This window comes from Megalobrama amblycephala, linkage group LG18 (genome assembly GCF_018812025.1).
Source record: "Megalobrama amblycephala isolate DHTTF-2021 linkage group LG18, ASM1881202v1, whole genome shotgun sequence".
NCBI lineage: Eukaryota > Metazoa > Chordata > Actinopteri > Cypriniformes > Xenocyprididae > Megalobrama > Megalobrama amblycephala.
The window spans coordinates 31,669,016-31,696,691 of NC_063061.1; the positions used below are offsets into that span (position 1 = coordinate 31,669,016).

Sequence of the window (27,676 nt, forward strand, 5' to 3'; positions counted from 1 at the left end):
TATTTTTTTTAATTAAAATATCGATATTTGGCGCAGCGATTCGATTCTCGTATCGCACAGAGAAGGATGACGATATATCGCCATATCGATATTTTGTCCCACCCCTATATATATATATATATATATATATATATATATATATGTGTGTGTGTGTGTGTGTGTGTGTGTGTATTCATGTATGTATGTATGTACAGTCAAACCAAAAATTATTCAGACATTTTTTTATATTTTTCTGACACAGTTTAACTCCGAGATCTTGTCATATATTATTTCCATTTTTTTTTTTACTATAGTGAATAAACTGTACTAAGGACTGCATATATATTCAGCTGGAACAACAATAATTAAAAATGTTATATACCGTTATAAAAGTTTTTGAAAAGTAAAAATAATAAATAAGGATTAGTTACATAGCTTTTGAAGAACAGAGGCAGGATAGTTTTTCAGCATGGTACAGAAAAAGAAGAGGCTGAACAAAACCAAGCAGCAAAAAACAAAGCAAACAAATGCTCCACAGTGCACGAATATTCTGTTTTGTCACAATAGTAAAGAGTCCTGTTACAGTATATGGGGCATATATGATGACCATGTTGACAGTAGTTATCAAAATGAGGTGAAATGCTCTTCTCTTCATGTTGTTTTCCTCCTTTCTCTCTCTCCCTCTCTCTCCTGGTCCTGACTGCTTCAGAGCTCTGAGAACAGCCACAAGACAAAACAACTGGATGGAGATGAAGAGGATAAACTGCACTGAGAAGAACCATGTTTGTTCTATAGTATTCAGTGGGAGAAACATAGAGGAAAAACAGGAGCCAAGAGTGATTATCCAGGCTGTAGCAGAGCAGATCACTCTATATCTGAGAGGTTTGTACTTCAGAAAAGTTACAGGATGAACCACTGCCAGGTAACGCTCAACACACATCAGACACTGAAACAGAGGACGACCGGTGATGGCTAGTCCTATTAAAAAATACACTAATGTTTTGAGACTTGAAAACCAAAAAGCAAATATAAAAAACAAACTATTCACACAGATACCAATCTCACAAACAGACAGATTGAGTTGGAAGAACATTGATGCAACTCCACTTTCTGTTCCTGTGATGATGAGCCATAAAACATAGAAGTTTGTAGGAAGACCAAACAGGAAACTGATGCTGTGAGCATACATTTCCATAATGTCAAATAGCCCAAAGGAATAAGTTGTGGATGATTCGGGTGTGGTGAAGTTCACTGTAGAGTTGTTCATTTCCTCTTGTGTTCTCACAATCTTATTCATAAAATGAATAAATAGTTGCAACAGAGATCTATTGGAAAAGACAAGAGCAAATGTACTAAGCAAAAAAGCCTCAAAATTTAAATCTTCAATATATCCCATTTGACCAGATCTTTCCAATATTAAGTTACACTCTAAAAAATGCAGAGTTGTTTCAACCCTTTTGTGTGTGTGTGTGTGTGTGTGTGTGTGTGTGTGTGTGTGTGTGTGTGTGTGTGTGTGTGTACTTTCATGTCCAGGGCATTTTAAATGACTTAATTATTAAACAAATAAATCACAAGCCGTAATTCTACACAATGCAGTAGTTTAAACTAATTCTTTAAATTACCCCAAATATTACTTCAAAGTGGTATGATTGTATTCATTATTATAATGTAGTGCATTTCTTAGCCTGAAGTCATAAACAAAACATTTTCTATTATATTTATGAAACAATATTCAGCAACATTTTACTTATTCAGCTAATTTATCTAATTCACCCATATCACTTAAACTACATTTGATAGTCACTCTCATGTTTTTGCATACTAAAAATAGAAGCAAACAAATCAATCTAAAAGGAAAGTTTGTCACCTGAAGAGTGAATGTCCAGTCTCTCTGATGTAAATGATACTCTGTGCTGTTTTTCTAGTCTCACTTTACAGCTGTCACAAGAATATATGTGCATAGCTTCATATGTGACATGTCACATAAAACAAAACATATGCAAACAAGATTAAAAATGATGAATGGTCTTCTATTCAAATGGCTTAAAACATTTAAATAGAAGTTGTGCATTTGTTTCTGTGTACAGTTTAATTATAGAAATAGCACTATATATCCCAGCCAACATGTATATGTGGGCCCCACATGGTATATGCTTGGGCTACATGGGTACCAAGTGGGCATGGTCCCATAATGGGCATCTTATCTGGGGCCCACATGGGTCAGCCAAGTAGGTCGCACATGGGCAAAAACAGGTGGGCTCCCTATGTGGGTCCTAGCTGGGTCATTAATGGGAAATGAGTGCATGGGCTCAAAATGGGCAACACAAATGGGACCATCTTGGCCAAACCATATGGGTCAAACATGGGCAAACACAATCAGTCCCATGTAGGATGTCTACATGGGCCCAAGGTAGTACCCACATAGGTAATCTCTATATGGGATCTGAATGGGGAAATGCATATGGGGCCCTCTTAGCCAAACCATATGGGTCAAACATGGGCAAACACAATAAGTCCCATGTAGGATGTCTACATGGGCCCAAGGTAGTACCCACATAGGTAATCTATATATGAGATCTGAATGGGGAAATGCATATTGGGCCCGCATGGCCAAACGATATGGGTCAAACATGGGCAAACACAATAAGTCCCATGTAGGATGTCTACATGGGCCCAAGGTAGTACCCACAAAGGTAATCTATATATGGGATCTGAATGGGGAAATGCATATTGGGCCCGCATGGCCAAACGATATGGGTCAAACATGGGCAAACACAATAAGTCCCATGTAGGATGTCTACATGGGCCCAAGGTAGTACCCACATAGGTAATCTCTATATGGGATCTGAATGGGGAAATGCATATGGGGCCCTCTTAGCCAAACCATATGGGTCAAACATGGGCAAACACAATAAGTCCCATGTAGGATGTCTACATGGGCCCAAGGTAGTACCCACATAGGTAATCTATATATGGGATCTGAATGGGGAAATGCATATTGGGCCCGCATGGCCAAACGATATGGGTCAAACATGGGCAAACACAATAAGTCCCATGTAGGATGTCTACATGGGCCCAAGGTAGTACCCACATAGGTAATCTCTATATGGGATCTGAATGGGGAAATGCATATGGGGCCCTCTTAGCCAAACCATATGGGTCAAACATGGGCAAACACAATAAGTCCCATGTAGGATGTCTACATGGGCCCAAGGTCGTACCCACAAAGGTAATCTATATATGGGATCTGAATGGGGAAATGCATATTGGGCCCGCATGGCCAAACGATATGGGTCAAACACGGGCAAACACAATAAGTCCCATGTAGGATGTCTACATGGGCCCAAGGTAGTACCCACATAGGTAATCTCTATATGGGAACTGAATGGGGAAATGCATATGGGGCCCTCTTGGCCAAACAATATGGGTCAAACATGGGCAAACACAATCAGTCCCATGTAGGATGTCTACATGGGCCCAAGGTAGTACCCACATAGGTAATCTATATATGGGATCTGAATGGGGAAATGCATATTGGGCCCGCATGGCCAAACGATATGGGTCAAACATGGGCAAACACAATAAGTCCCATGTAGGATGTCTACATGGGCCCAAGGTAGTACCCACATAGGTAATCTCTATATGGGATCTGAATGGGGAAATGCATATGGGGCCCTCTTAGCCAAACCATATGGGTCAAACATGGGCAAACACAATAAGTCCCATGTAGGATGTCTACATGGGCCCAAGGTAGTACCCACATAGGTAATCTATATATGGGATCTGAATGGGGAAATGCATATTGGGCCCGCATGGCCAAACGATATGGGTCAAACATGGGCAAACACAATAAGTCCCATGTAGGATGTCTACATGGGCCCAAGGTAGTACCCACATAGGTAATCTCTATATGGGATCTGAATGGGGAAATGCATATGGGGCCCTCTTAGCCAAACCATATGGGTCAAACATGGGCAAACACAATAAGTCCCATGTAGGATGTCTACATGGGCCCAAGGTAGTACCCACAAAGGTAATCTATATATGGGATCTGAATGGGGAAATGCATATTGGGCCCGCATGGCCAAACGATATGGGTCAAACATGGGCAAACACAATAAGTCCCATGTAGGATGTCTACATGGGCCCAAGGTAGTACCCACATAGGTAATCTCTATATGGGAACTGAATGGGGAAATGCATATGGGGCCCTCTTGGCCAAACAATATGGGTCAAACATGGGCAAACACAATCAGTCCCATGTAGGATGTCTACATGGGCCCAAGGTAGTACCCACATAGGTAATCTATATATGGGATCTGAATGGGGAAATGCATATTGGGCCCGCATGGCCAAACGATATGGGTCAAACATGGGCAAACACAATAAGTCCCATGTAGGATGTCTACATGGGCCCAAGGTAGTACCCACATAGGTAATCTATATATGGGAACTGAATGGGGAAATGCATATGGGGCCCTCTTGGCCAAACAATATGGGTCAAACATGGGCAAACACAATAAGTCCCATGTAGGATGTCTACATGGGCCCAAGGTAGTACCCACATAGGTAATCTATATATGGGATCTGAATGGGGAAATGCATATTGGGCCCGCATGGCCAAACGATATGGGTCAAACATGGGCAAACACAATAAGTCCCATGTAGGATGTCTACATGGGCCCAAGGTAGTACCCACATAGGTAATCTCTATATGGGAACTGAATGGGGAAATGCATATGGGGCCCTCTTGGCCAAACCATATGGGTCAAACATGGGCAAACACAATAAGTCCCATGTAGGATGTCTACATGGGCCCAAGGTAGTACCCACATAGTTAATCTCTATATGGGATCTGAATGGGGAAATGCATATGGGGCCCTCTTAGCCAAACCATATGGGTCAAACATGGGCAAACACAATAAGTCCCATGTAGGATGTCTACATGGGCCCAAGGTAGTACCCACATAGGTAATCTCTATATGGGATCTGAATGGGGAAATGCATATGGGGCCCTCTTGGCCAAACAATATGGGTAAAACATGGGCAAACACAATCAGTCCCATGTAGGCTGTCTTAGTGCTGTAGTACTCGAATCCGGTCTCGGACTCGAGTCTGGACTCGAGACGTTTTTCTTTTGTCTTGGACTTGTCTCGGACTCGTTGGTATTTGCACTCTGACTTGTCTCGGACTTGGTCATTGGTCTCGCCGAAAGTTCTAGTTGGTCTCGACCGAGTCCAGCAGGTCAGTCTCACTTCTTTCCAGTTCCGAGCCGATCCGTTGTTAACAGCGGCGCCGCACAGGCAATAACGTCAGCCGTGTGTTCTTGCTCTCTTCTCTCCGGCGGTGAAGTGACACCTGCGCGGGCACCTCCTCTCTCTCACTCGTCTCATTCGCTCCGGTTCCCACAGGTTTCGCGCTCAGACCAAAAGCGCACGCACCACTAATCTATATTAGTGGACCGAACAAGCCACGCTCAGTCTCAAACAGAGACAGAAGTCAAACAGAGTCACAAGTACCAAAATGAGTGACTTACTGTGCTTAAAAGGTCAAAAATGTGCCTGCCTTGGTGATCACAGTCCATTTTGGATCATTAAATAGCTAAGAAAGAGAACGCATGTTGTGTAACGGTATTGGGTCGGTTCATAAACTCTTAAAGGGACAGCAGTCCAATATTCCTGCTGCTCTCTGTCATGTTATTTAAAGGGGCTCTATGTAAGATTTTTACTTTAATAAAGCATAAAAATATCCCAATATGTTTGCAGATATTTAAAAAACATGCTAAGTTCACCTACTTGTTTCTCAGAAAAACAAAGCTACAGCCAGATATTCTACTTTGAAAATGTGCGTTCCGTGTCGGAATGTCTGTTTTTGTTTTGGTCTGTGCGAAACCTTGTGCTGCAGTTTATCCAATAGTATTTCGACATCACAGGTTGCCAGTTGGCGGAAAACACCGCGTATTGCAGCCATGGAAACCAGCAAACAAACTGGGTCAGAGAATCAGGCAATAATGTCAGCTGCACGTTCTCGCTCTCTTCTCTGTCACGGTGAAGTGACACACATCCGCGTGGGTGCCTCCTCTCTCTCTCTCGTCTCATTCGCTCCGGTTAAGTAGTGCTTGTATTGTGCATAATTTCAGTCAATACCCGCAGGTTTCGCGCTCACACCAAAAGCGCGCGCACCACTGATTTATATTAGTGGAGCGAACAAGCCACGCTCAGTCTTCAGAGACAGAAGTCGAACAGAGTCACAAGTACCAAAATAAGCGCCTTCCTGCGCTTAAACTGTCAAATACATACAAAAGTATGTCAAAACCAGCGGCACAGGCAATCTTGGCGAGTACACAGATAAACACAGTCAGTTTTTAATCATTAAATAGCTAAGAAAGTGAACTCATGTCGTGTGTAACAGTATTGGGTCCATTGAACACCGTTCATAAACCCTTAAAGAAACAGCAGTCCAATATTCCTGCTGCTGTCTGTCATGTTAATCAAAGAACAAAAGACAAAGAAAATCACTTTCTGCTCTTGACTGAATACGTTTTATAACTTTAATAGTAAGAATTATTTGCAATAAAGACTACAGAAATTAAGGTAACCAATGCAAAATAACACAATGTGTTATTTTACATTTGATTACTTTAATTTCTGTAGTATTTCTTACCTGAATAAAAACCCAGTTAACCCGAAAAACTTAGTTTCATAGCTCTCTTTATTCTATTGCATTTATTTGAGCTGTTTATATTTTATTACTGACTTTTACTTGTTTTTTTTAATGAAAATAAAACTCTGAATTGAAGAAAAGTAGATTTTTGTTTGTATATGTTGTCATTTATGCAGGGGCGGATCTAGAAAATTATTTATAGGGTGGCAAAGGGGTGGCATGAGGTCTATGAGGGGTGGCAACACCAAAACAAACGCCCATGCATAGTTTTTTGGAGATTTATGGCTTGACATACACAATTGTGTTCACAAACATTGCATTACCAAAATAAATAACAAGATTTCAATATCCATCATGGCACCAAGTAAAGGCACTATATGAAAAACATCAACATATTTAAAATGAGTCTGACCTTGTATCACTAAAGGAGATGAGCAGTTTTATTAATATTACACAGGTTACTTCGATGGCATAAATCACATGTTTTAGTGCAAGTTAAAGAACAACAAAAACTAGTTTTTTGCAAACAATTTTTGAGTTTCTGTTATTAACAGAGGTGGGAATGTCTGTGTGTGTTCACCCAAAACACCCTTTCAACTACATACTCTAGCAACACCCCAGCAATTGCAGCAAGAGCCTAGCAACCACCCAGAATCTCCTAGCAACCACCTAGCAACACTTTAGCAATCACCTAGAACATCTATATTCTGGCCTAACTGACCAAACTATTTATGTTTTTTAAACAAGATTTTAAGTTGGCTTTATGACAAGCCAGCATAAATTTGTCTTTGAAACTTTTAATCTAGTTGAAATGAAACAATTCAACATTTTCTCACAACTATAAACACAATCTCAAAACTATGCACCAACTTGTACAAACCTCAAACTTCCAGGTCAAAATAAAATGTTTTAGTCAAAAACTTATTCTTGTCTAACAAAATCAAACTTTGGCCTCAGATGACACACAAAACTTAACAAATACACAGACTACTGCACTGCCCAGTGAACACTAGTGAGATCAATTCATATAACACTAACAAAAATACTGCTTACTGGGATTCAGGAATTATTTTGCAGCTCACTGTCTACTACACTATACAAAAATAAATTTACAGATACAGTAAAATACAGCAGGGGGGTTGTTCTTACGCACGCGCTCATTTCAAAAACTCACTAACAGTCTTTGGTTTCTCAGTCGACGAAAAGATCCTCTTTAGCACCTTTAACCTGAAAAGCTTTCATAGCTCTCTATTCTATTGCATTTATTTGTGCTGTTGTTTGCAATTTTTTTATTTGTTTTTATTTTATTACTGAGTTTTACTTTTTTTATCAAAATAAAACTTTGCATTGAAGAAAAGTAGATTTTTGTTTGTATATGCTGTCAATTATAGTTCTTAGAAAGAAAATCGGAATCGGTAAAAATAGGTATAGGCAGATCACACTATTAAAAAATCTGAAATCGGAATCGGCCAAGAAAATTCTCTAGTTCCAACTAAAGCCACAGCAGAACTGAGACTCATATCGATGTTTTGTGAACGAATCATGGCTGTGAAAAAACCATGAGAGTCAATGATTCAATTACCCTTTCAAAAATACCGGCACTTGCGTCGTTACTGAATGAATGAATGAATGAATGAATGACTCAATGACCCACTCATTAAGACAATGACTTACTGCCACTGAAAATGTGAAATTGCACTTCAGCTTTATGTGAATTTAGTGAAATTGCTATACATAAAGTAAATAAAATGGCCTTATTTGATCCTACAGTGTTGCTACTCTGCACATGCTTTTTGATCATTAATAATAATGCAAAATGATTATCTTAGAATAGAAGATATGCTGTGTCACGCATCATATAAATTATCAATAGTTATGTACGTGGTCTTGAAGAGGATTCTTTTTTTTCCTGTCTCTGTCTTGACTGTCTCATTTGGACTCGGACTTGACTTGGACTCAAACCTTTTGGACTTGGACTTGACTTGGACTCGACAAAGGTGGACTTGACTACAGCCCTAGGCTGTCTACATGGGCCCAAGGTAGTACCCACATAGGTAATCTCTATATGGGATCTGAATGGGGAAATGCATATTGGGCCCGCATGGCCAAAACATATGGGTCAAACATGGGCAAACACAACAAGTCCCATGTAGGCTGTCTACATGGGCCCAAGGTAGTACCCACATAGGTAATCTCTATATGGGATCTGAATGGGGAAATACATATTGGGCCCACATGGCCAAACGATATGGGTCAAACATGGGCAAACACAATAAGTCCCATGTAGGATGTCTACATGGGCCCAAGGTAGTACCCACATAGGTAATCTCTATATGGGATCTGAATGGGGAAATGCATATTGGGCCCGCATGGCCAAAACATATGAGTCAAACATGGGCAAACACAACAAGTCCCATGTAGGCTGTCTACATGGGCCCAAGGTAGTACCCACATAGGTAATCTCTATATGGGATCTGAATGGGGAAATACATATTGGGCCCGCATGGCCAAACGATATGGGTCAAACATGGGCAAACACAATAAGTCCCATGTAGGATGTCTACATGGGCCCAAGGTAGTACCCACATAGGTAATCTCTATATGGGATCTGAATGGGGAAATGCATATGGGGCCCTCTTGGCCAAACCATATGGGTCAAACATGGGCAAAGGGTTATTTTCACTAGTGACAATGTTAGTTTCTGATATCATGAATGTGATTGTTACTAGTAAGAAAGCCATTTTAGATATCTGAAATTATATTAGAAATACATTTTCAGATATCAAAAATATTTACCAGTAACAATTCAATTGTTGATATCAAGAACTAACATTTCAACTAGTGACAATTGAATTCTTGTTATCAAAAATTTGCATTTTACTAGTAGCAATGTAATTATTGATATCAAAAAATATGATTTTTACTAGTAAGAATTGTATTTCTAATATGTGAAATTGGAATTTCAACTAGTAAGAAATCAATTCTTGATATCAACAATTGAATTTGAATGGCAGCCTATGGTGACATTTCACTTGTGAAAATACAATTACAGATATCAAGAATTCTAGTTTTTACTAGTGGAAATTCAAATGTTGATATCAAGAATTAACATTGTTACTAGTGGAAATGTAATTCTTGATATCAACAACTGAATTGTTGATATCAATAATTGAATTGTTGATATCAAGAAGTAACATTGTTACTAGTGGAAATGTAATTCTTGATATCAAAAATTGAATTGTTGATATCAAGAATTCTCCTGAGAATAAAAGTCAAAACGGCTTGCCATAAAACATCAATGGAACTACATGATATTATGTATTATTTACCTAAGAACATTGGTTAGATATGTTTAATATTAACAGGATGGAGGGGAATTAAGGAAAACAGGAACTGGATTGTTCATAGTGTGAAAACGGGAAAAAACATAGAATTTATTTTATCATTATAGCTCCTTTACTGAACATCATTCTTACATGAGTGAAGACTTTCATTGTTTGATGGATTAAATGAAATCAGCATGCTTTTTAGTGCGTCTGATGGAGCTGACACAAATTAAGTTATGAAGTGAATAAATGTTAATATTTAGAAAAAATATTTTCATGAAAACCTACCACATATGGTTCATTATCTGAGACCAGTGATTGGGAGATCAGTGTTGGCTTGGGGGTAATGCATTAATTTGAGTAACATAATCAGATGACTTTTTTTCAAGCAGCTAACTAGTAAAGCAGCTAACAGCTAACTAGTAAAGTAACACATTACTTTTAAATTTACAACAAAATATATGAGTTACTTTTTCAAATTTATTGACTGAAAGGCAGCTCTCCCAGTGTTGATAGGAATCGGGAGTAGCCTAAGTGGGTGTTGTGTGCTGTGTAATGGTTACTGTAATTTTAAAATAAATTTGAGCAGACATTTACTCATCTCACTTGCAAAAACAACAAAACAAAAGACAGATTCAATATTACTCAAATTTGATGAAGAATCTTCTTTGATGAAGATCACAATTTTATGACAAATTAATGCAGTCTTTTTTCTTTTTTTTTTGCTATTTATGCAAAGGTAATATAAAGTTATATAGTTTTATAAATGTACATCCCTTTAAAAAAAAGAAAAATATAAAAAAACATTGCTGGATTTACATTGCTGATGACGGTTAAAACGCGTCATCACAGTCTGTGAAAAGGTCAATTTATGTGTTCTGTACGTAGCATTCAATAAAAATTAAATAACAACAAAGTATATATTTCTGCTGTTTGCCAAAGGCAGTATATTGTACATTTAGTAAGAAATGTGTTCAGCATTATGCGTCAAAAAAAAAAAAAAAAAAAAAAAAAAAAACATATTGCGCCATTTTGTGATGGCTTAGTTGGCGGTCTTTCTAGGAGTGCTGGAGCGAGCTGCGGTGACAACTGCGGTGAGTACATCTTTAATTATATTATGCGATGATGTAAAAGTGTGTTAAACTATCCAAAACAGAATAGAATACAGGTATTTCATAATACCTTTCTTCAGCTGTAAGGGGGAAGTGGTCAATTAGCTAATTAACTAAGGTTAAATTAATCGATTAGTGAAATGTAAAATACACGTCATTTGAAGCTATCTCATGGCTCGGAGAAACAGTCAGGTCACATAGTTAAAAGTTTAAACACAAAACGTTTGTTTATCAGAAGAATATTACTTTATATCATTCGATCTTCTAAGCCTTTTAGGATTTAATTCTATGCCCTTTTGTCTTTTTTGGCGCACATTTCTTGTCTTTATTTGTATTATTTAGACAGATATTTATTCTACTTTACATGTTGAGATATCGACTTCTAAGGCAAACACCCTTCCCGAAATTTTTCTATTTTTTATTTACGGAATCGCATTGAGGTAAAATATGCGTCCCGTATCAATCCCTTTTACATAGACCTACACATAGCTGAATAAACGCATGGATTTTGCAGTTTGGACAATAATAATAGCAAATAAAAAGAAATCGACATAAGAATAAGTAGTAGAGAAGCCCATTTGCGCGTAATTGCATTTTAATGTCTTTGTTTCCAAAGCAACAGAGTTTGGAGATCATGCATTGTAAACCCGCGCTTTTTTTTAAACGCGTCCGCCCGTTATAGAAGTGGAGCCTCTCCAAATATAAGTTGTCAATGCGCCTGTCCATTAAGGTGAACTGCACAGTTTGTCAAAAACCATAGTCACAAACGGTGGACAAATATTAATACCTGTTAATATAATATCCCATACATTATCAACATTTGTATGTGGGGCCCATATGGGTATGAAATGGGTTGAAAAATGGGTCCCATGTAGGATTGTCCGTGGGTTCCATAATGGCCCCATGTTAATTGCCCAGATGGATTTCATGCAGGATTGCACCTGCCTCTAGGTGGGCCCCAAGTGGGCAACTTGTGCAAGACCCATCTCGGTCCCAGCTTTATTATATTTTTAGACATTATATAGGCCACGTTCACACATCAGCAGAATTGTCAGTCCTGTATTTGAGTTCTTAATATGGTTACGTTCACACACAGTAAGGTTATTTACGTCACACCTATAAATGATCAGGACTCACAACCGCATTCTCGGAATATCCGCGCTGTGTGAACGGAACCGCACTGGACAACCTGTTGTCTGTCACGTCATACAGTGCGAGAGAGACGGTGTTTTGTGTGTGGTTTCGCTTTCGGTACCTTACAGCGACAGAGATATGAGCTGAGTGTCATCTTAAGGTGTTAATGGTGCGTTCACACCAGACGTGACTTGCACAAATAAATTGCGCTATTCGCGCATAGTTGGACGCTTGAACATTTTGAGTTTACTTGCTTCATTCGCGCATGAAATTCACTTCACAACAGATGCGAATTCGCGTCATGAGAGGGGCTCTCGCGCTCCTTTATGTGTCCCAGACTCTTCCACTTCTTTCTGCATACTTCCTCTGAATAAACACAACTTGTCAGCGGGGAAATAGTTGTAAATTACAGCGAATAGAGTCTGGGAACGTGACGTCAGCGACGCATTGCATTCTGGGATTTTAGGTCACCGTCAGTACAGTAGAGACTGGGAAATAGTGGAGAAAGATGTTAAAATTTATATTATACAGTTAAAAACATATTAGAATGGTGAACGCTGGCTGTGTTATGAACTATCTGCATATACTGACCAGCGTGGAAAACGGATGTGAAATGAAGCGCCATTTTGTCCCATTTTCGGGACATTCTAAAACTCTTAATGTGGCGTATTGAAAGTAAACATCATAATAATAGCCCAGAATTTGAACGCAACGTGTTTAATTTCACGTTAAACGCTTTCCTCCCATAAAAACTATGTACAGCAAAGCAGATGAGCCCAGAATATGAACAAAATGCGTCTTATTACACGTTAAGTCACTGTCCAATAAGCGTTTTCTTTATGGGAGGAAAATGCGTATGTGTTAAATGTGTTGCGTTCATATTCTGGGCTTATCTGCTTTTCTGTACATAGTAAACACCAAACTAATAAAGCATACTAAGTTTAGTTTGTTAATAACACTGTTTAGTAAATTAAGCCACGTTATGCATTTTCACATTATGCGTTAGAATGTCCTTCATTTTCTGCCTTCCGGCTTAGAAACGACACAATGGTGAAAGTGAAACTCAATGAAAATAAACTTGAACAAAATGTGGCTTTGTCATTTGTATTTATTACAGATTAATAACTTCTGATCCACTTGAATATGTAAGTGCTCACGCCATTAATAATGTACGAAAACACGTTTAGAACTGTCATTTGTGTCATTGTGTCGTTGCGATCACTCTCCGTGTTCATAAAGCAACACCTCTGATTCATTGTTCAGCTTGTCTCGGTAAGAAATAATGTATTTATTCTATTTAGGTCCAGTAAAACTTACTTGGTGTAGCGACTCCACAATATAATTCATTTCAGAGCTGCATTACAGAGGGTCATGCTCTTATGTTATCCCTTAATGCTTTAACATGAAGAAATCAGGGCTATGATGATATGCTGGCTGAGATCAATCTATATTGTGTTTATTATTTTATCTGGCAGATATATCGGTGCCATTTAGTTATTAAAAACTGAAATAGAGAAATCACTTTGGTCCTGTTTGTGGTCCGATAGGAGGCGGCAGTGTGATTTCTATGCGTGTCATGTCCTGGCCACACGACTGAGCGATCGAATGAACACAAGAGATTAAAATATTAGTCCATTTATTCTAAGCAAGTGCAAGCAGCTCTCAAAAAAAATTAACGTAAATACAGTCGTTTTCTCATCTGGTGATTTGTATTTGTTGTCATTGTACGCTCCTGAGCGTGACCTAAAACATGGCGGCGACTACCCAGAATGCACTGGGCAGTGACGTAGTTTGCCAAGCTCTATAAGCTCAATTGGTCGGCTTTAGCTAGCTTGTAGTCTCAATATTTATATAGCTCAAATTGAGTAAAGAGCGTTTTTTACAACTTGCCAGATTGTCCGACCTCCTCACTCACTTTCTTTCAAGCAAGATCCTTTTTATTCCTGTTTCTATAAAAGTATGATGTACAGCGACGATGATTTTGTCCTCCATGTTGGTTAATGAAGTTTTGATGGATGAACTCCGTTCACACAGTGTGGATGTTCCGAGAATGCAGTTGTGAGTCCTGAAAAATTACGGGTGTAAGTTTGGTTATAGAATGCGGTTGTCACTCCCGTAAATAACTGTACTGTGTGTGAACGTAACCTTATTGAGAACTCAAATACAGGACTGACAACCGTATTCTGCTGCTGCGTGAACGTGGCCTTAGATTAAGGTATTAAGATTATAAATGTTTTATTATTGGAATGTTATTAATGTTGTAAATAATGTTTAATATTATAGGCTACATAATAATCCTGTCATAAACAAATTATGCCATTAAAAATAGTTTTAAAAAGAGTTAATTTATAGTTAAAAATTGGGCAAAATTTGCATATGTGTCCCTAAAGTCTGTCATGATTTTTATTTATTATTTATTATTTGAGGGCCATGAATGGCTGTCTCTTATTTTGCCCCACTGAAGGTGGCAACCCTAACCTCTAAACAAACATTAGTTTAACTTTAAAAACCTTTTCTACAATGATCATTATTACATGTACTTCTCTGGATTTTTTTTTTCAGATCCTGAATAGCTGGCAGGTATTCTTCTATATACCATGTAAGTAATTTACATTTATTATTTCACCATATGCAAATACAAAGTTTCGCTAAGGATATTAAAATCAGATGATGTAAATCATGTTGCATCACATCTTGTTAGTAATTAAGTTGCAAATTGTCCACCTTGTCTATGTAACGAGTAGTCATAAGCCATGGGATCCATGTGCAGCTTTATTGATGACAATCATAGTACAACAGGCAAGGGTAAATCACCAGCAACAGCAGTATCACAGGCAAGGCAGAAACGTAATGAAGGGACAGGCACAGGGTCGGGGCAGGCAGCAAATAGAACGCAAGACGTCGTAACAGTATAAACAATCCAAGGTCATACAGGGGAAAAGGCTCAGAAATGTCAGCCGTGGCAAAACAAGACTTTGCAGTGTGTGTATGTGAGAGTGCGTCTTTTATAGTCCACCAAAAGGGGAACAGGTGGGCGCAAAATCAGCACCAGGCAGTGAGTTATGCCCTCAGGTGGTGATCGGAGGGAGCCACAGAGGCCGAATTTGTGACTATAATCGACTTTAATGTTCCAGTAATTTTGGAGAAGACTATATATCTGTTTCTGCCCCTGGTCTCTGTGTGTTGTAGTGAAATGGATTATCTAAGTGGAAATTCACGGACGAGGAGGAGAAGAATCAAACTCAGAGTGCAACAGCATTTACTGAGTCTTGCAGTGGAGGCTATGGAGCAGGCAGATGAGGCTGTGGACCAGGCAGTGCAAAATGAAGAAGATGAGGATGAAGACAATGCTGATGAAGCTGTAAATTTTGATGTCGATACTGAAGACTTGTACATGGCTAGTGATCCTGATGATGATTTTTGCTCAGATAGTCCTGAAGAGGAACCCCATTATGATGCTAAAAGAAAACTTGCTGAATGGGCAGCTAACCGAAATATTTCTCACTCTGCACTTGCAGAACTATTAACTATACTTCTGGAGCTAGGTTTGGATTTACCAAAGGATCCCAGAACTCTCCTCAGTACAGTGAAGGAATGTGATGCCAAAGAGATGGGCCAGGGTAGCTACTACCATTTTGGCCTTACAAGTGCAATAATTTCACAATTGAAAGTTACAAGCGAGAGTGAACTGACAACAGATACATTGACTGTTCGTGTGAATGTTGATGGATTACCTCTTTCAAGGAGCTCTAATATGCAGTTGTGGCCTATATTAGGTAAAATAGTTGAATTACCAAAAGCAAATGTGTTTATAATAGGTCTCTATGCAGGTCCCTGTAAACCTGAATCAGTAAATGAATACATGCATGATTTTGTAGAAGATTTAAAAGTTGTCACAACAGTTGGTGTAACTTATAATGGTAAACACTACAATGTGCCATTGCCAGATGCTTTTATCTGTGACACTCCAGCAAGAGCCTTTTTAAAATGTGTCAAAGGTCATGGTGGATACAGTTCTTGTGAGCGTTGCACGCAGTATGGCGTTTATCTTGATGGTAAAGTTGTGTTCCCTGACATGGATTCCAGCCCAAGGACAGACACTCAGTTTGATCAAATGTCTGATGAAGAGCACCATCACTCTAAATCACCTCTCCAGGACCTAGGCATTGGCATGGTTTCCAGTTTTCCTTTGGACTATATGCATTTAGTTTGCTTGGGCATTGTCCGTAAATTAATTGCTCTGTGGTTCAAGGGACCATTGCAATGTCGGGTTTCATCTTCTGCTCTATCCGCTATCTCCGATCACTTGAAACTGTGTAGACAAAGCTTACCTCGGAGCTTCTCCAGAAAGCCACGCTCTTTGACTGAGTACAGCCAATGGAAGGCTACAGAATTCAGGCAGTTTTTATTATATACAGGGCCTATTGTGCTTTTTCAAAGATTGCCCCGTCAACAGTACAAAAACTTTCTTGTTTTGTCATCTGCTATGAGAATACTTTTGTCTCCTATGTGCAGAGAATACTATGGGTATGCTCAAAAATTATTAAGATGTTTTGTTACCAACTTTGAGAAGATATATGGGACAAAATTTCTGGTTAACAATACACACAGTCTTTTACATTTAGCAGATGATGCTAAAAAGTATGGCCCTCTGGATTCAGTTTCATGTTTTCCATTTGAGAATTATTTGGGACAGCTGAAGAAAATGGTGAGAAGACCACAGGATCCTGTGCAACAAATTGTCAGGCGTGTTTATGAAAGGCAGTTATTTGCTTACATGTCTGAAGAAATGCCTGAAGATGTTAAACTGACACAGCCTCATGAATCTGGACCAATGCTGACAGAATTTCCCATGCATCGGTATGTTCAGTACAAGATGTATAAACACAAAGACACAATAATCTCAAACTCTGCTGGTACCAATTGTTTTGAACTTGAGGGAAGAGTTGGGATTGTGCGGAACATTGTGCATTCCACTGGAGGAACACATGTGGTGTATGAACTTTTTGAGACAGGGACATGTTTTTTCAACTACCCCATCAATTCTACATCTCTAGGAGTTTGTTTGGTATCGAAACTGTCTGGTCAGCTTTCCAGTGCTCCAGTAACAGACTTCACTAAACCACTGCTTTTATTGCCTCTTCAGAATATGTTTGTGGCTTTGCCTCAGCTACACAGCACATGACTCATTGAATTTTGCAGGGTGTCCTCATTCAGTGTTGTGGAATTTGTGGATGAAGTTGACCCTGATGGCTGCAAGAAAATGGACATCATTCCAATAGAGTGGTTCAAGGGCACAGACAGAAAAGTATGCTGGTGGCCACCAGCCTCACTGGTCAATGTAACCAAGGCAGTGAAGGAGCACACTCCACCAGCCAGCAACTGGATTGTGTGTAATGTGCGTGCAATGGGAAATGCAGGTAACTGATTTTCCTCCTTTAATAAATATAATAGAATAAATACTGATATACTTTACTTACTTAACACTTATAGGGTCTTTGGGGTCTGCACAGACCCCAAACGGCGTTTGCTCAAATAAAAAAAAAATGTTCTCTTTGTCCAAATGACATGAAACTTACAGTTGTTAACACTTTCTAGATCTACAAAGAAAAAAAAATTGGAGTGATATCTTGTTTTTATGTTAGTGTAAAAAAAAGGAACAAAAACAGCTTATTATGTAAAATTCACTTTATAAAAGACCCACATTTCTAACTTTCATTCATGGGGATAACATGAATAATTTGACATGGTTTAGTGTAAGATTTTTGCCCATCTTTTGGAAAATGCAGCTTTAAATGTAAAAAAAATATATCACTTTTACCAGTAGATGGCTGCAGAGCTCCACTATATGCTATGTGCTATTTGACTGACGGAAAGACATCTTTTCACAAGTTTTTTTCAGTTGGATTTATATCTAAATATTATGAAATCAAAATTATGACAATAAAAGACAATAAAAATTACTTTTTGTCAAAGTTTAGCATTTTTTTGTACTGAAAAAAATAAGTTTTTCAAAAATGTTGATTTTGAGGATGAATTTTGTCCAATTTTTAAGTGGGGTCTCATCATAATGTAACAATATTGAAAAACTGATTTTTTTCATTACAAAAAATACTAAACTTTGACAAAAAGTAGCTTTTATTGTTATAATTGTGATTTCAGAATATTTAGACATGAATCCAACTGAAAAATTCTTGTGAAAAGATGTCTTTCAGTCAGTCAAATAACACATAGCAAATAGTGGAGCTCTGCAGCATTTACTGGTAAAAATGATAGTTTTCTTACTTTTATAACTGCATTTTCCAAAAGATGGGCAAAAATCATACACTAAACCATGTCAAATTATCCATGTTATCCCCATGAATGAAATTTAGAAATTTGTGTCTTTTATAAAGTGAATTTTACATAAAAAGCTGTTTTTGTACAAAAAAAATATTTTTTAATTTATTTATATAAATGTAAAAAATATGATAAATCCTCCAAAAACTGCCCAAACGTGTAGTAAAAACATTAATAAACAGAGTAAAATTACATTTGTTTAAAAAAAACAAGTATTTTGTTACAAAATTGCATTTTGTTGCCTGGGGTGTGTGGAGACCCTGAGTGTACTTCCCAAACGAAGACCGCACAAGGGTTAAAGTAGTTATTTGACCCTTAAATTGTTTACTTTTGTGTTAATTTCTTTACATCTTTGTAATACATTTTATGTAATACATAAAGGGCTGATATAACTACAGGTTTTTACTCCTACCAAGCAGAATCACACCCTCAAATCAGAGGTGCTCTTGCTAGGTAGGAAATAAAACCTGCAACCACAATAGCACTTTGCAGATATGATATGAAGCTTGATTTATAGGTACATGCATATGTTCTAGACCAAATGTTGCTTTTGTGGTACTAAAAGCTTATGCAAATTTCAAAATCTGCCTCAGTTCTGTTATTGTGTATCATTGTGTTTTACAGCCACTTATGCTGAAGCCAGGGTTAAACTCCACCAAGCTGAATATTCATCAGACTTGACAGACACAGAAAATATCTCAAGAAAAAGAAGGTAGGTGTTTGTGGAGCAATGCAGGTCAAATTCCATGCCCTCTAGAAATAATATGAAGGCAGTAGGTAAGGTGTGCCTTATATGTTTGTGTTAACTTCTCTAGGCCAAGTGCAAAACTTCTCCAGAGTCAACTGAGCACCCAACTGGAATCAAGTGAGCATTCAGATTCTTCGGAGGAGCTTCCACCCACTCCACCAAGTCAACACCTTTGGCCAGCAGTGAAGGAAGTGAGCAACTACTTTCAAAATCCCATAGCCCGAGGAGTTACCAGCCCCACAGCCCGAGGAGTTACCAGCCCCACTGCTACAATTACCAGCCCCACAGCCCAAGGAGTTACCAGCCCCACAGCCCGAGGAGTTACCAGCCCCACAGCCCGAGGAGTTACCAGCCCCACAGCCCGAGGATTTACCAGCCCCATAGCCGAAGGAGTTACCAGCCCCACAGCCCGAGGAGTTACCAGCCCCACAGCCCGAGGAGTTACCAGCCCCACAGCCCGAGGAGTTACCAGCCCCACAGCCGAAGGAGTTACCAGCCCCACAGCCCGAGGAGTTACCAGCCCCACAGCCCGAGGAGTTACCAGCCCCACAGCCGAAGGAGTTACCAGCCCCACAGCCCGAGGAGTTACCAGCCCCACAGCCCAAGGAGTTGCCAGCCCCACTTGTGAAGCCATGTTCACTAAACTTCTAACAGTTTTAGAAGAAGTGAAGGAGACACAACGTGTTCATGGTAAGATGTTGAATGCCCTGCTGAAAAAGCAAGACGGATCGGTACTAGAGGTTCCTGAAGGAGTGGTCTTACCTCTGAAAACCCAGGCTGACCTTGAGGCTCTTGATCAGAAGCTGGGGGATCGTAGTGTCATGTCCGCTGTTGTAAGTTTACATTATTAATTTAACAATTTTCTCCTTCTGGGACTTGTCTAAGGTCACTAGACAAAATAAATCCTCTCTCTACCTTCCAAAACCGTCCCTACAACCTCCAGCCTGTCTGTCATGTAGCGTCCAGTCCAGGGCATAGCACACTGTTATGTGTGTCTAACATTTATTCATGAGAAAGAGATCATTCAATCCAATCACTGCGCTTTAGTATGCAAAATGTGGCACCGATTGATTTAATGTGAATTGGTACACAGGAGTACTGACGGTCGGTGCCCTTAAAAATACAGGGTTAGGTACCCAACCCTACATTTGTTGATATAAAAATATGTATTGCAATGAATCTTCTGTCTTCAAGGAATCAAATTGTTTAATCTTAGTAGCTTATTGTTGTTGCAGTTTATGTAAACCTTTGTTTCTCTTTTTGGCTCTCATCCTTAGGTTACCATGGTGGCAGATGTTGGTGGCACAAGTATAGACGATGCAACAAGAAGAATGATGAAATACATCTTGTCAAATGAGCTGGCATTGGAGTACAATTTGTTTGGCCGTCATGGGAAAAAAAAGTTTAAAGATTTGTGTCTTTTCAACGTTGTGTATGGTAAGTAAATTAACTTAGTATAACTTAAGTAGGGGTACCCCCTAATAGTCAACTAACTGGTAGTCGATGAGAAGAGCCTTTGTTGACCACAATTGGCATTAGTCGGTTAGTCACAGAAAAAAAACTCCACAGCAAGTGGTGAAATCACACAGTCTGTGACGGACAGATCGTTAATGGCAGGAAATCCAAACATTCGCCTATCATTCATCAACCTCAAATAATGGCTTATCATGTAAGTAGAAGTAGTGTAGTGCATCCCTAGTATTAACGTTAAAGGGGTGGTTGATTATGATTTCACTTTAATTTTAGTGTGTAATACTGTTTGATCATAAACAACATCTGCAAAGTTACGACACTCAAAGTTCAATGCAAAGAGAGATATTTTATTTTAAGGAATTCTCTGTTTAAAGGGATAGTTCACCCAAAAATGAAAATTTGATGTTTATCTGCTTACCCACAGCGCATCCAAGATGTAGGTGACTTTGTTTCTTCAGTAGAACACAAATGATGATTTTTAACTCCAACCGTTGCCGTCTGTCAGTCAAATAATGCGTGTCAATGAGAACTTCTACTATAAGAGTAAATAAAACTTGCATAGACAAGTCCAAATTAAACCCTGCAGCTCGTGACGACACATTGATTTCCTAAGATACGAAATGATCGGTTTGTGCGAGAAACCAAACAGTATTTATATCATTTTTGAACTCTAATACACCACTAATACATCTAATAAAATTTCGGCGTGAGAATCAAAAGTGGGAGACAAAACATAGTACTCGCTTCATATTGTTTTAGGTGAATTAAAAAATGTATACTATCAAGAGACAGTGAAGTAAAAGACTCCTGTACTCACATCGTGAAGTCTTCGTTTGTAATCTTCCTTTAAAGAGATGGGCAGATCAATGCGCTGTTGACATTTCTTTCAGATACGGTAAATGCTTAAAGGGTTAGTTCACCCAAAAATTAAAATTCTGTCATTTATTACTCACCCTCATGCCGTTTCACACCCATAAGACCTTTGTTAATCTTCAGAACACAAATTAAGATATTTTTGTTGAAATCCGATGGCTCAGTGAGGCCTGCATAGCCAGCAATGACATTTCCTCTCTGAAGATCCATAAAGGTGCTAAAAACCCATCTAAATCGAGAATATTTTTGTGCGCCAAAAAAACAAAATAACGATTTATTTAGTGATGCCTGATTTCAAAACACTGCTTCAGGAAGCTTCGGATCATAAATGAATCAGTGTGTCGAATCTGCTGTTCGGAGCGCCAAAGTCACGTGATTTCAACCATTGGCAGTTTGACACGCGATCTGAATCATGATTCGATACACTGATTCATTTGTGCTCCGATGCTTCCTGAAGCAGTGTTTTGAAATCGGCCATCACTATATAACGACATGAACTGATTTAAATATGTTTTTAGTACGTTAATGGATCTTGAGAGAGGAAATGTCATTGCTGGCTATGCAGGCCTCACGGAGCCATCGGATTTTAACTAAAATATCTTAATTAAAAACGCGGTGATCACGCCGACGTGACCGCCGACCCGAGGGAGTTAATGAAGTGGTCAAAATCATGTCTGACTCACTCCATGACTCCCGATATATTGCGCATCTTATGATGCATCTTACTCATGGTGTTCAAATGAATTAAGTAAACTCTATACCCAAGTGAAAAAAAGTGCAGTAAAATACACTTTATTTTATTACACTTCCATAATGTACTTAAAGTGCTCTATTTTCGTGCACTTATGTTGTACATAATATACTAAAGTTTTGTCTTTAGTAGTTCTTAAGATAATCTTAAGAACATCTAAGTGTACTCAACTGTGCTATTTTGAGACACCATGAATATTAACTAAAACTTATAGTATATTAAAGGGATAGTTCACCCAAAAATGAAAAGTTGATGTTTATCTGCTTACCCCCAGGGCATCCAAGATGTAGGTGACTTTGTTTCTTCAGTAGAACACAAATGATGATTTTTAACTCCAACCGTTGCCGTCTGTCAGTCAAATAATGGGAGTGGATGGGAACTTCTACTATGAGAGTAAATAAAACTTGCATAGTCAAGTCCAAATTAAACCCTGCGGCTCGTTACAACACATTGATTTCCTAAGATACGAAACGATTGGTTTGTGCGAGAAACCGAACTGTTGTCACACTGTCTTAGGACATCAATGTGTCGTCACGAGCCGCAGGGTTTAATTTGGATTTGTCTATGCAAGGTTTTTCGACTCTTATTGATCCAAGTTCCCATCCACTCCCATTATTTGACTGACAGACGGCAACGGTTGGAGTTAAAAATCATCATTTGTGTTCTACTGAAGAAACAAAGTCACCTACATCTTGGATGCCGTGGGGGTAAGCAGATAAACATCAAATTTTCATTTTTGGGTGAACTAACCCTTTAACCCTAAAACTGGCAACGTATCCTGTGGGATACAAACATTTGAGAGGCTGTGGTGAGAGTCAGGGAAAGTTTAGGTCTCATTTCTTGGTTTCATGTTGAAAGGGTGTTTGTTGTGAATATTTAGATATATTGACTTTGTTCATAATTTTTTTGTTTAGCTCACAGGCAGCATTTAAAAACAGCATGACCCCCTGTAGTGGGAAATCTACTAACCTTCTGATAAAAGTTTATATATTTCACATATTTACAATATTTGGAAGGGACTTACATGTTTAAAAAGTTGTTGTTGAGTGTTAGCTTATTACGTTTATGTTGAAATTTTATTAATTTAATTTGTACATTTTTTATAATTGCCTGTAAATGTTTGTATCCCACAGGATACATTGCCAGTTTAGGGGTATAAATCAGCTGAAAACAGAATGCATGTTTGGCAATGCATATTACAACATAATAGACAGATTTTTAAAACATTTATTCTCTCATAACTTAAAGCAAACAGTCTTTGTAAAATTCTGTTGATCAATAAGAATAAATCCTATTTATGAATATATCAGCCTACTTCATGCCTTCTGTCCTTTGATTCGTAGTTCATAATTTTTTTCAAGTAACCTTTTTTTTACTCATAAATCTTTAATATTTGTAATAAAGTAATTGTAAGATAAACATTTTCTGGAAGGAAACAACTTGGCTTTACTTTTATGCCTTGTTTTTTTTTTTTAGATGTTAAAAATAAAAAATTACATTGTAAAACTTACATTACAAATTTTACATTGTTTTAATGTTAATGTAAATATCAAATATGACACAGCAGGGTTTTGGGGAACACTTATTTATCCATTTCTCAATTATCATTGATTTGCATATATCTATCTATCCCAGTGTGAGAGGATAGAATATATAGTTTGTACAGTATAAAAATCATTATGTCTACATTGAGAGTGGCCACAGAGATAGCGAACCAGATGTGTGTGTATATGATACTCAAAATGAAATACAAACTTGTATATAAATATATGTGCATGTTTTTTTTGTGGTGTTGTTGTTGTTGTTGTTGAGCATCATATTTATATATCAGGCTTTTATAACTCATTATATGCAATTTTTTGCAAATCAATGATAATTGAGAGATGGACATATAAATGTGCCCCAAAAAGCCTGTTGTCATATTTGACATTTACATTAACATGTAAAAAAGAAAAAAAAAAAAGAAAAAAAAAGTAGTTTATTAGTATTGTAAATAGTAAATTTTAACATTAAAAAATGGTGAATGAATATAAATAACCAAATTGCTTCAGCACAGTAATTTTTTCTTTTAAATTTACTTTATAAGTTTGAACTATCAATCCGAGTACAGAAGGCATGAAGGAGATTGTGTACGACAGGGTTTTCAGCTAAGATTTGTTCATATTGATAATTTATTTGCCCTAGAATTTTAAGTATTAAATATGATACAGTAAACAGATATATTAATAAATAGGCATTATACTTATTGTTCAACAGAATTTTATGAATGTTTGCTTTAAGTTATGAGAGAATAAGTGTTTTAAAATTTGCATTGCCAAAAAACATTATTTTTTCACTTAATTTATACCGACAAAGGGGTGGCGTATCCACAAAAAAATAAATAAATAAATAAAAGTCTCTTTAAAAAAAAAATCATGAAAATGTATTATTTGTGTCCTAATTAGATAGAAAATAACAATAAAATAATTTTCTGATTTCTCTTTGCCCTTTTTAGGGCTAGTATGAAATTTATCTGTGTTGCACTAACTTAAATGAGTTTTCAATATTGGAAATATTGTTTATCACTTATTCATAAATATTGTTTATCACTTATTGTTTATCAGAATATGTCACAAAGAATGTTTATTATAAGTTATTAGAGAATAAAATGTTTTGAAATAGTTTAAAATGTTGTGAAAAGGCATTGCCAAACAAGAATTCGGTTTTCAGTCAATTTATACCCCTAAACTGGTAACGTATCCTGTGGGAGACAAACATTAAAATTTAAATTAAATATTTTGAAAAAAATGATCAAGTTGGTGTCCTAATAAGATGGAAAATAGCAAAATATTAATTTTCTGGTGTCTCTTTAGGGTCTTGCCATTTTTAGGGTTACGTACAAAATAAGTGTACGGAAATAAAGCACTTTAAGTACATTATGGAAGTGTACTAAAATAAAGTGTATTTTACTGCACTTTTTTTTCACCTGGGTAGTCTTGCACACCCCTAGTAACTAACGATTTAGTCATACTGAATGTGATTATCTACAAACACTGAACTGCAGCCAACCGATCAGGGGTGTGTTTCCCAAAAGCATCGTTGGCCAACTAACATCGCAAGTTCCATCATTACTTACATTGTTCAATGATTTGGTGTTTCCCGAAACCATCGTTCAAACGAACATTCGCAAACTGCATCGCAAACTTGTGTGGTTGGAACGACAGCTCTCGACCTGTGGTTAGAAGCATAGTTTCTTGTTTTTATGACATGTGGACTTAATAAATTGTTATCTTGAGCAAAATAAGCAAGCTGCATGTCATTAAATACAATGTATATATTTTATTTAGAATATATACAAATGTCATTTATATATTTTAGTTTGTCAAGAGATTTAAAGCACCATTTTTGGAGAGTGCGCATGTGCGTACGTGCTCTAGTACGTAAGAACAAGCATATAATTGAATCTGGAAATAAAGCAAAATAATAGAAAAATGAGAATTAGTCCTCTAATGCCATGTCCACTATTTATAGCAGAAAATCTAGCATTAATTCGATCTCAAACGGATTCATTTAAAGAAGTTATAACTCACCATCTCTGTGACGTCATTTACCAACGTGGCTGAACGACAGGTTTGTGACAATACGGTTTCGGGAAACAGTCGTGACTAGCTAGATGATTTGTTCAATGATGCATCGTACTATGGTAGCTCAGCAGCGAGTTACATCGTTGTTCAGGAAACGCACCCCAGACCATCCCTATTTGTAATATTAATTAGCATGTATATTGTTATTTGTTTTTGCAGAGGCTCTTAAGAACAACCCCCTGACGTCCAAGGTTAACTTGCAAGAAGCGGAGAGGGCACTGTCGAAGTGGTTTACTGGAGCAAGAGACAGAGGAGGACAGAGGGCAGCGAGAATGCACCAAAAGTTGGCTGTAGCTTAAAGGGATAGTTCACCCAAAAATGAAGATTCTGTCATAATTTACTCCACATCAAGTTATTCCAAACCTGTATAAATTTCTTTGTTCTGCTGTACAGAAATGAAGATGTTTAGTAAATGATGACAAAAGTAAATGATAGCAAATGATGACAGAATTTTCATTTTTGGTGAACTATCCCTTTATGGTTGAGTTATAACATTATTTTAAGTTGCTGCTTCTGTTGTAGTTCTTGTATTGAAGTACTTTATTATAGTTGTAGTTTTCTGCCATTAAATAAAACTGAAATTGAAAGGATTTCAGTCTCACTGTGTTCTCTACTGCATTCTGCCCTGGTAATTTTTTGCTATTTTATTTGTGTGGTTTTGCTATTCAGATTACTATTCAGGTAGAAAATAACATATAAATAAAAGTTGTGCATTGTTAACATGGTAGTTTGTCTTAGTGAGGAATGCATTTATCTTATTTTAAATTGTTCAAAGTCTTATTCTGGTCAGAGCAGGGGTGGGTATGGGCATTATGGTCCACTGAAACCTTGAAGATGGGACCAGGATGGGTTTTGCATATGTTTAATAGTTGGGCCCTACCTAACACCCAGTGAAATCCTGCATATAATCTACATGGGAAATTGACAAAGGGCCAACATGGAACCCATGGACAATCCCACTTACAACCCATATTTCAAGCCCATGTAGTACCCACATAAAACTTAAAGCTGGGACCCATATGGATCTTGCACAAGTTGCCCAGTTGGGGCCCACCTCGTGGCTAGTGCAATCCTGCATGAAATCCATTTGGGCAATTGGCATGGGGCCATTATGGAACCCACGGACAATCCCACATAGAGCCCATTTTTCAGCCCATTTCAAACCCACATGGGCCCCACATAAAAATATTGTCTGTGTTAAAGCTGGGACCGAGATGGGTCTTGCACAAGTTGCCCACTTGGGGCCCACCTATTGACAAGTGCAATCCTATATGGAATCCATGTGGGCTGTTAACATGGGGCCATTATGGAACCCACGGACAATCCCATATAGAGCCCATTTTTCAGCCCATTTCAAACCCACATGGGCCCCACATAAAAATAGTATCTGGGTTAAAGCTGGGACCGAGATGGGTCTTGTGCATATTGCACAGTTGGGGCCCACCTATTGACAAGTGCAATCCTATATGGAATCCATGTGGGCTGTTAACATGGGGCCATTATGGAACCCACGGACAATCCCATATAGAGCCCATTTTTCAGCCCATTTCAAACCCACATGGGCCCCACATAAAAATATTGTCTGTTAAAGCTGGGACCGAGATGGGTCTTGCACAAGTTGCCCACTTGGGGCCCACCTAGAGGCAGGTGCAATC

At 38.0% G+C, this 27,676-nt stretch overlaps 2 protein-coding genes across 2 annotated transcripts; one reads left to right on the top strand and one right to left on the bottom strand.

Annotated features, from left to right (window-relative positions):
* Positions 1-406: 406 nt before the first annotated feature.
* LOC125252297 (hydroxycarboxylic acid receptor 2) lies at positions 407-1,246 on the bottom strand. Its single transcript, XM_048165484.1, has one exon. The coding sequence runs from the start codon at positions 1,244-1,246 to the stop codon at positions 407-409; it is 840 nt and encodes a 279-aa protein (XP_048021441.1).
* Positions 1,247-9,868: 8,622 nt separating this feature from the next.
* LOC125253233 (glutamate--tRNA ligase-like) lies at positions 9,869-26,611 on the top strand. The gene is made up of 7 exons (XM_048167131.1): positions 9,869-11,062; positions 14,777-14,813; positions 17,417-17,634; positions 19,178-19,265; positions 19,369-20,134; positions 20,579-20,738; positions 26,181-26,611. Coding segments are annotated over exons 2-7 (1,374 nt in total). The 5' UTR covers positions 9,869-11,062; positions 14,777-14,811; the 3' UTR covers positions 26,321-26,611.
* The last annotated feature ends 1,065 nt before the right edge of the window (positions 26,612-27,676 follow it).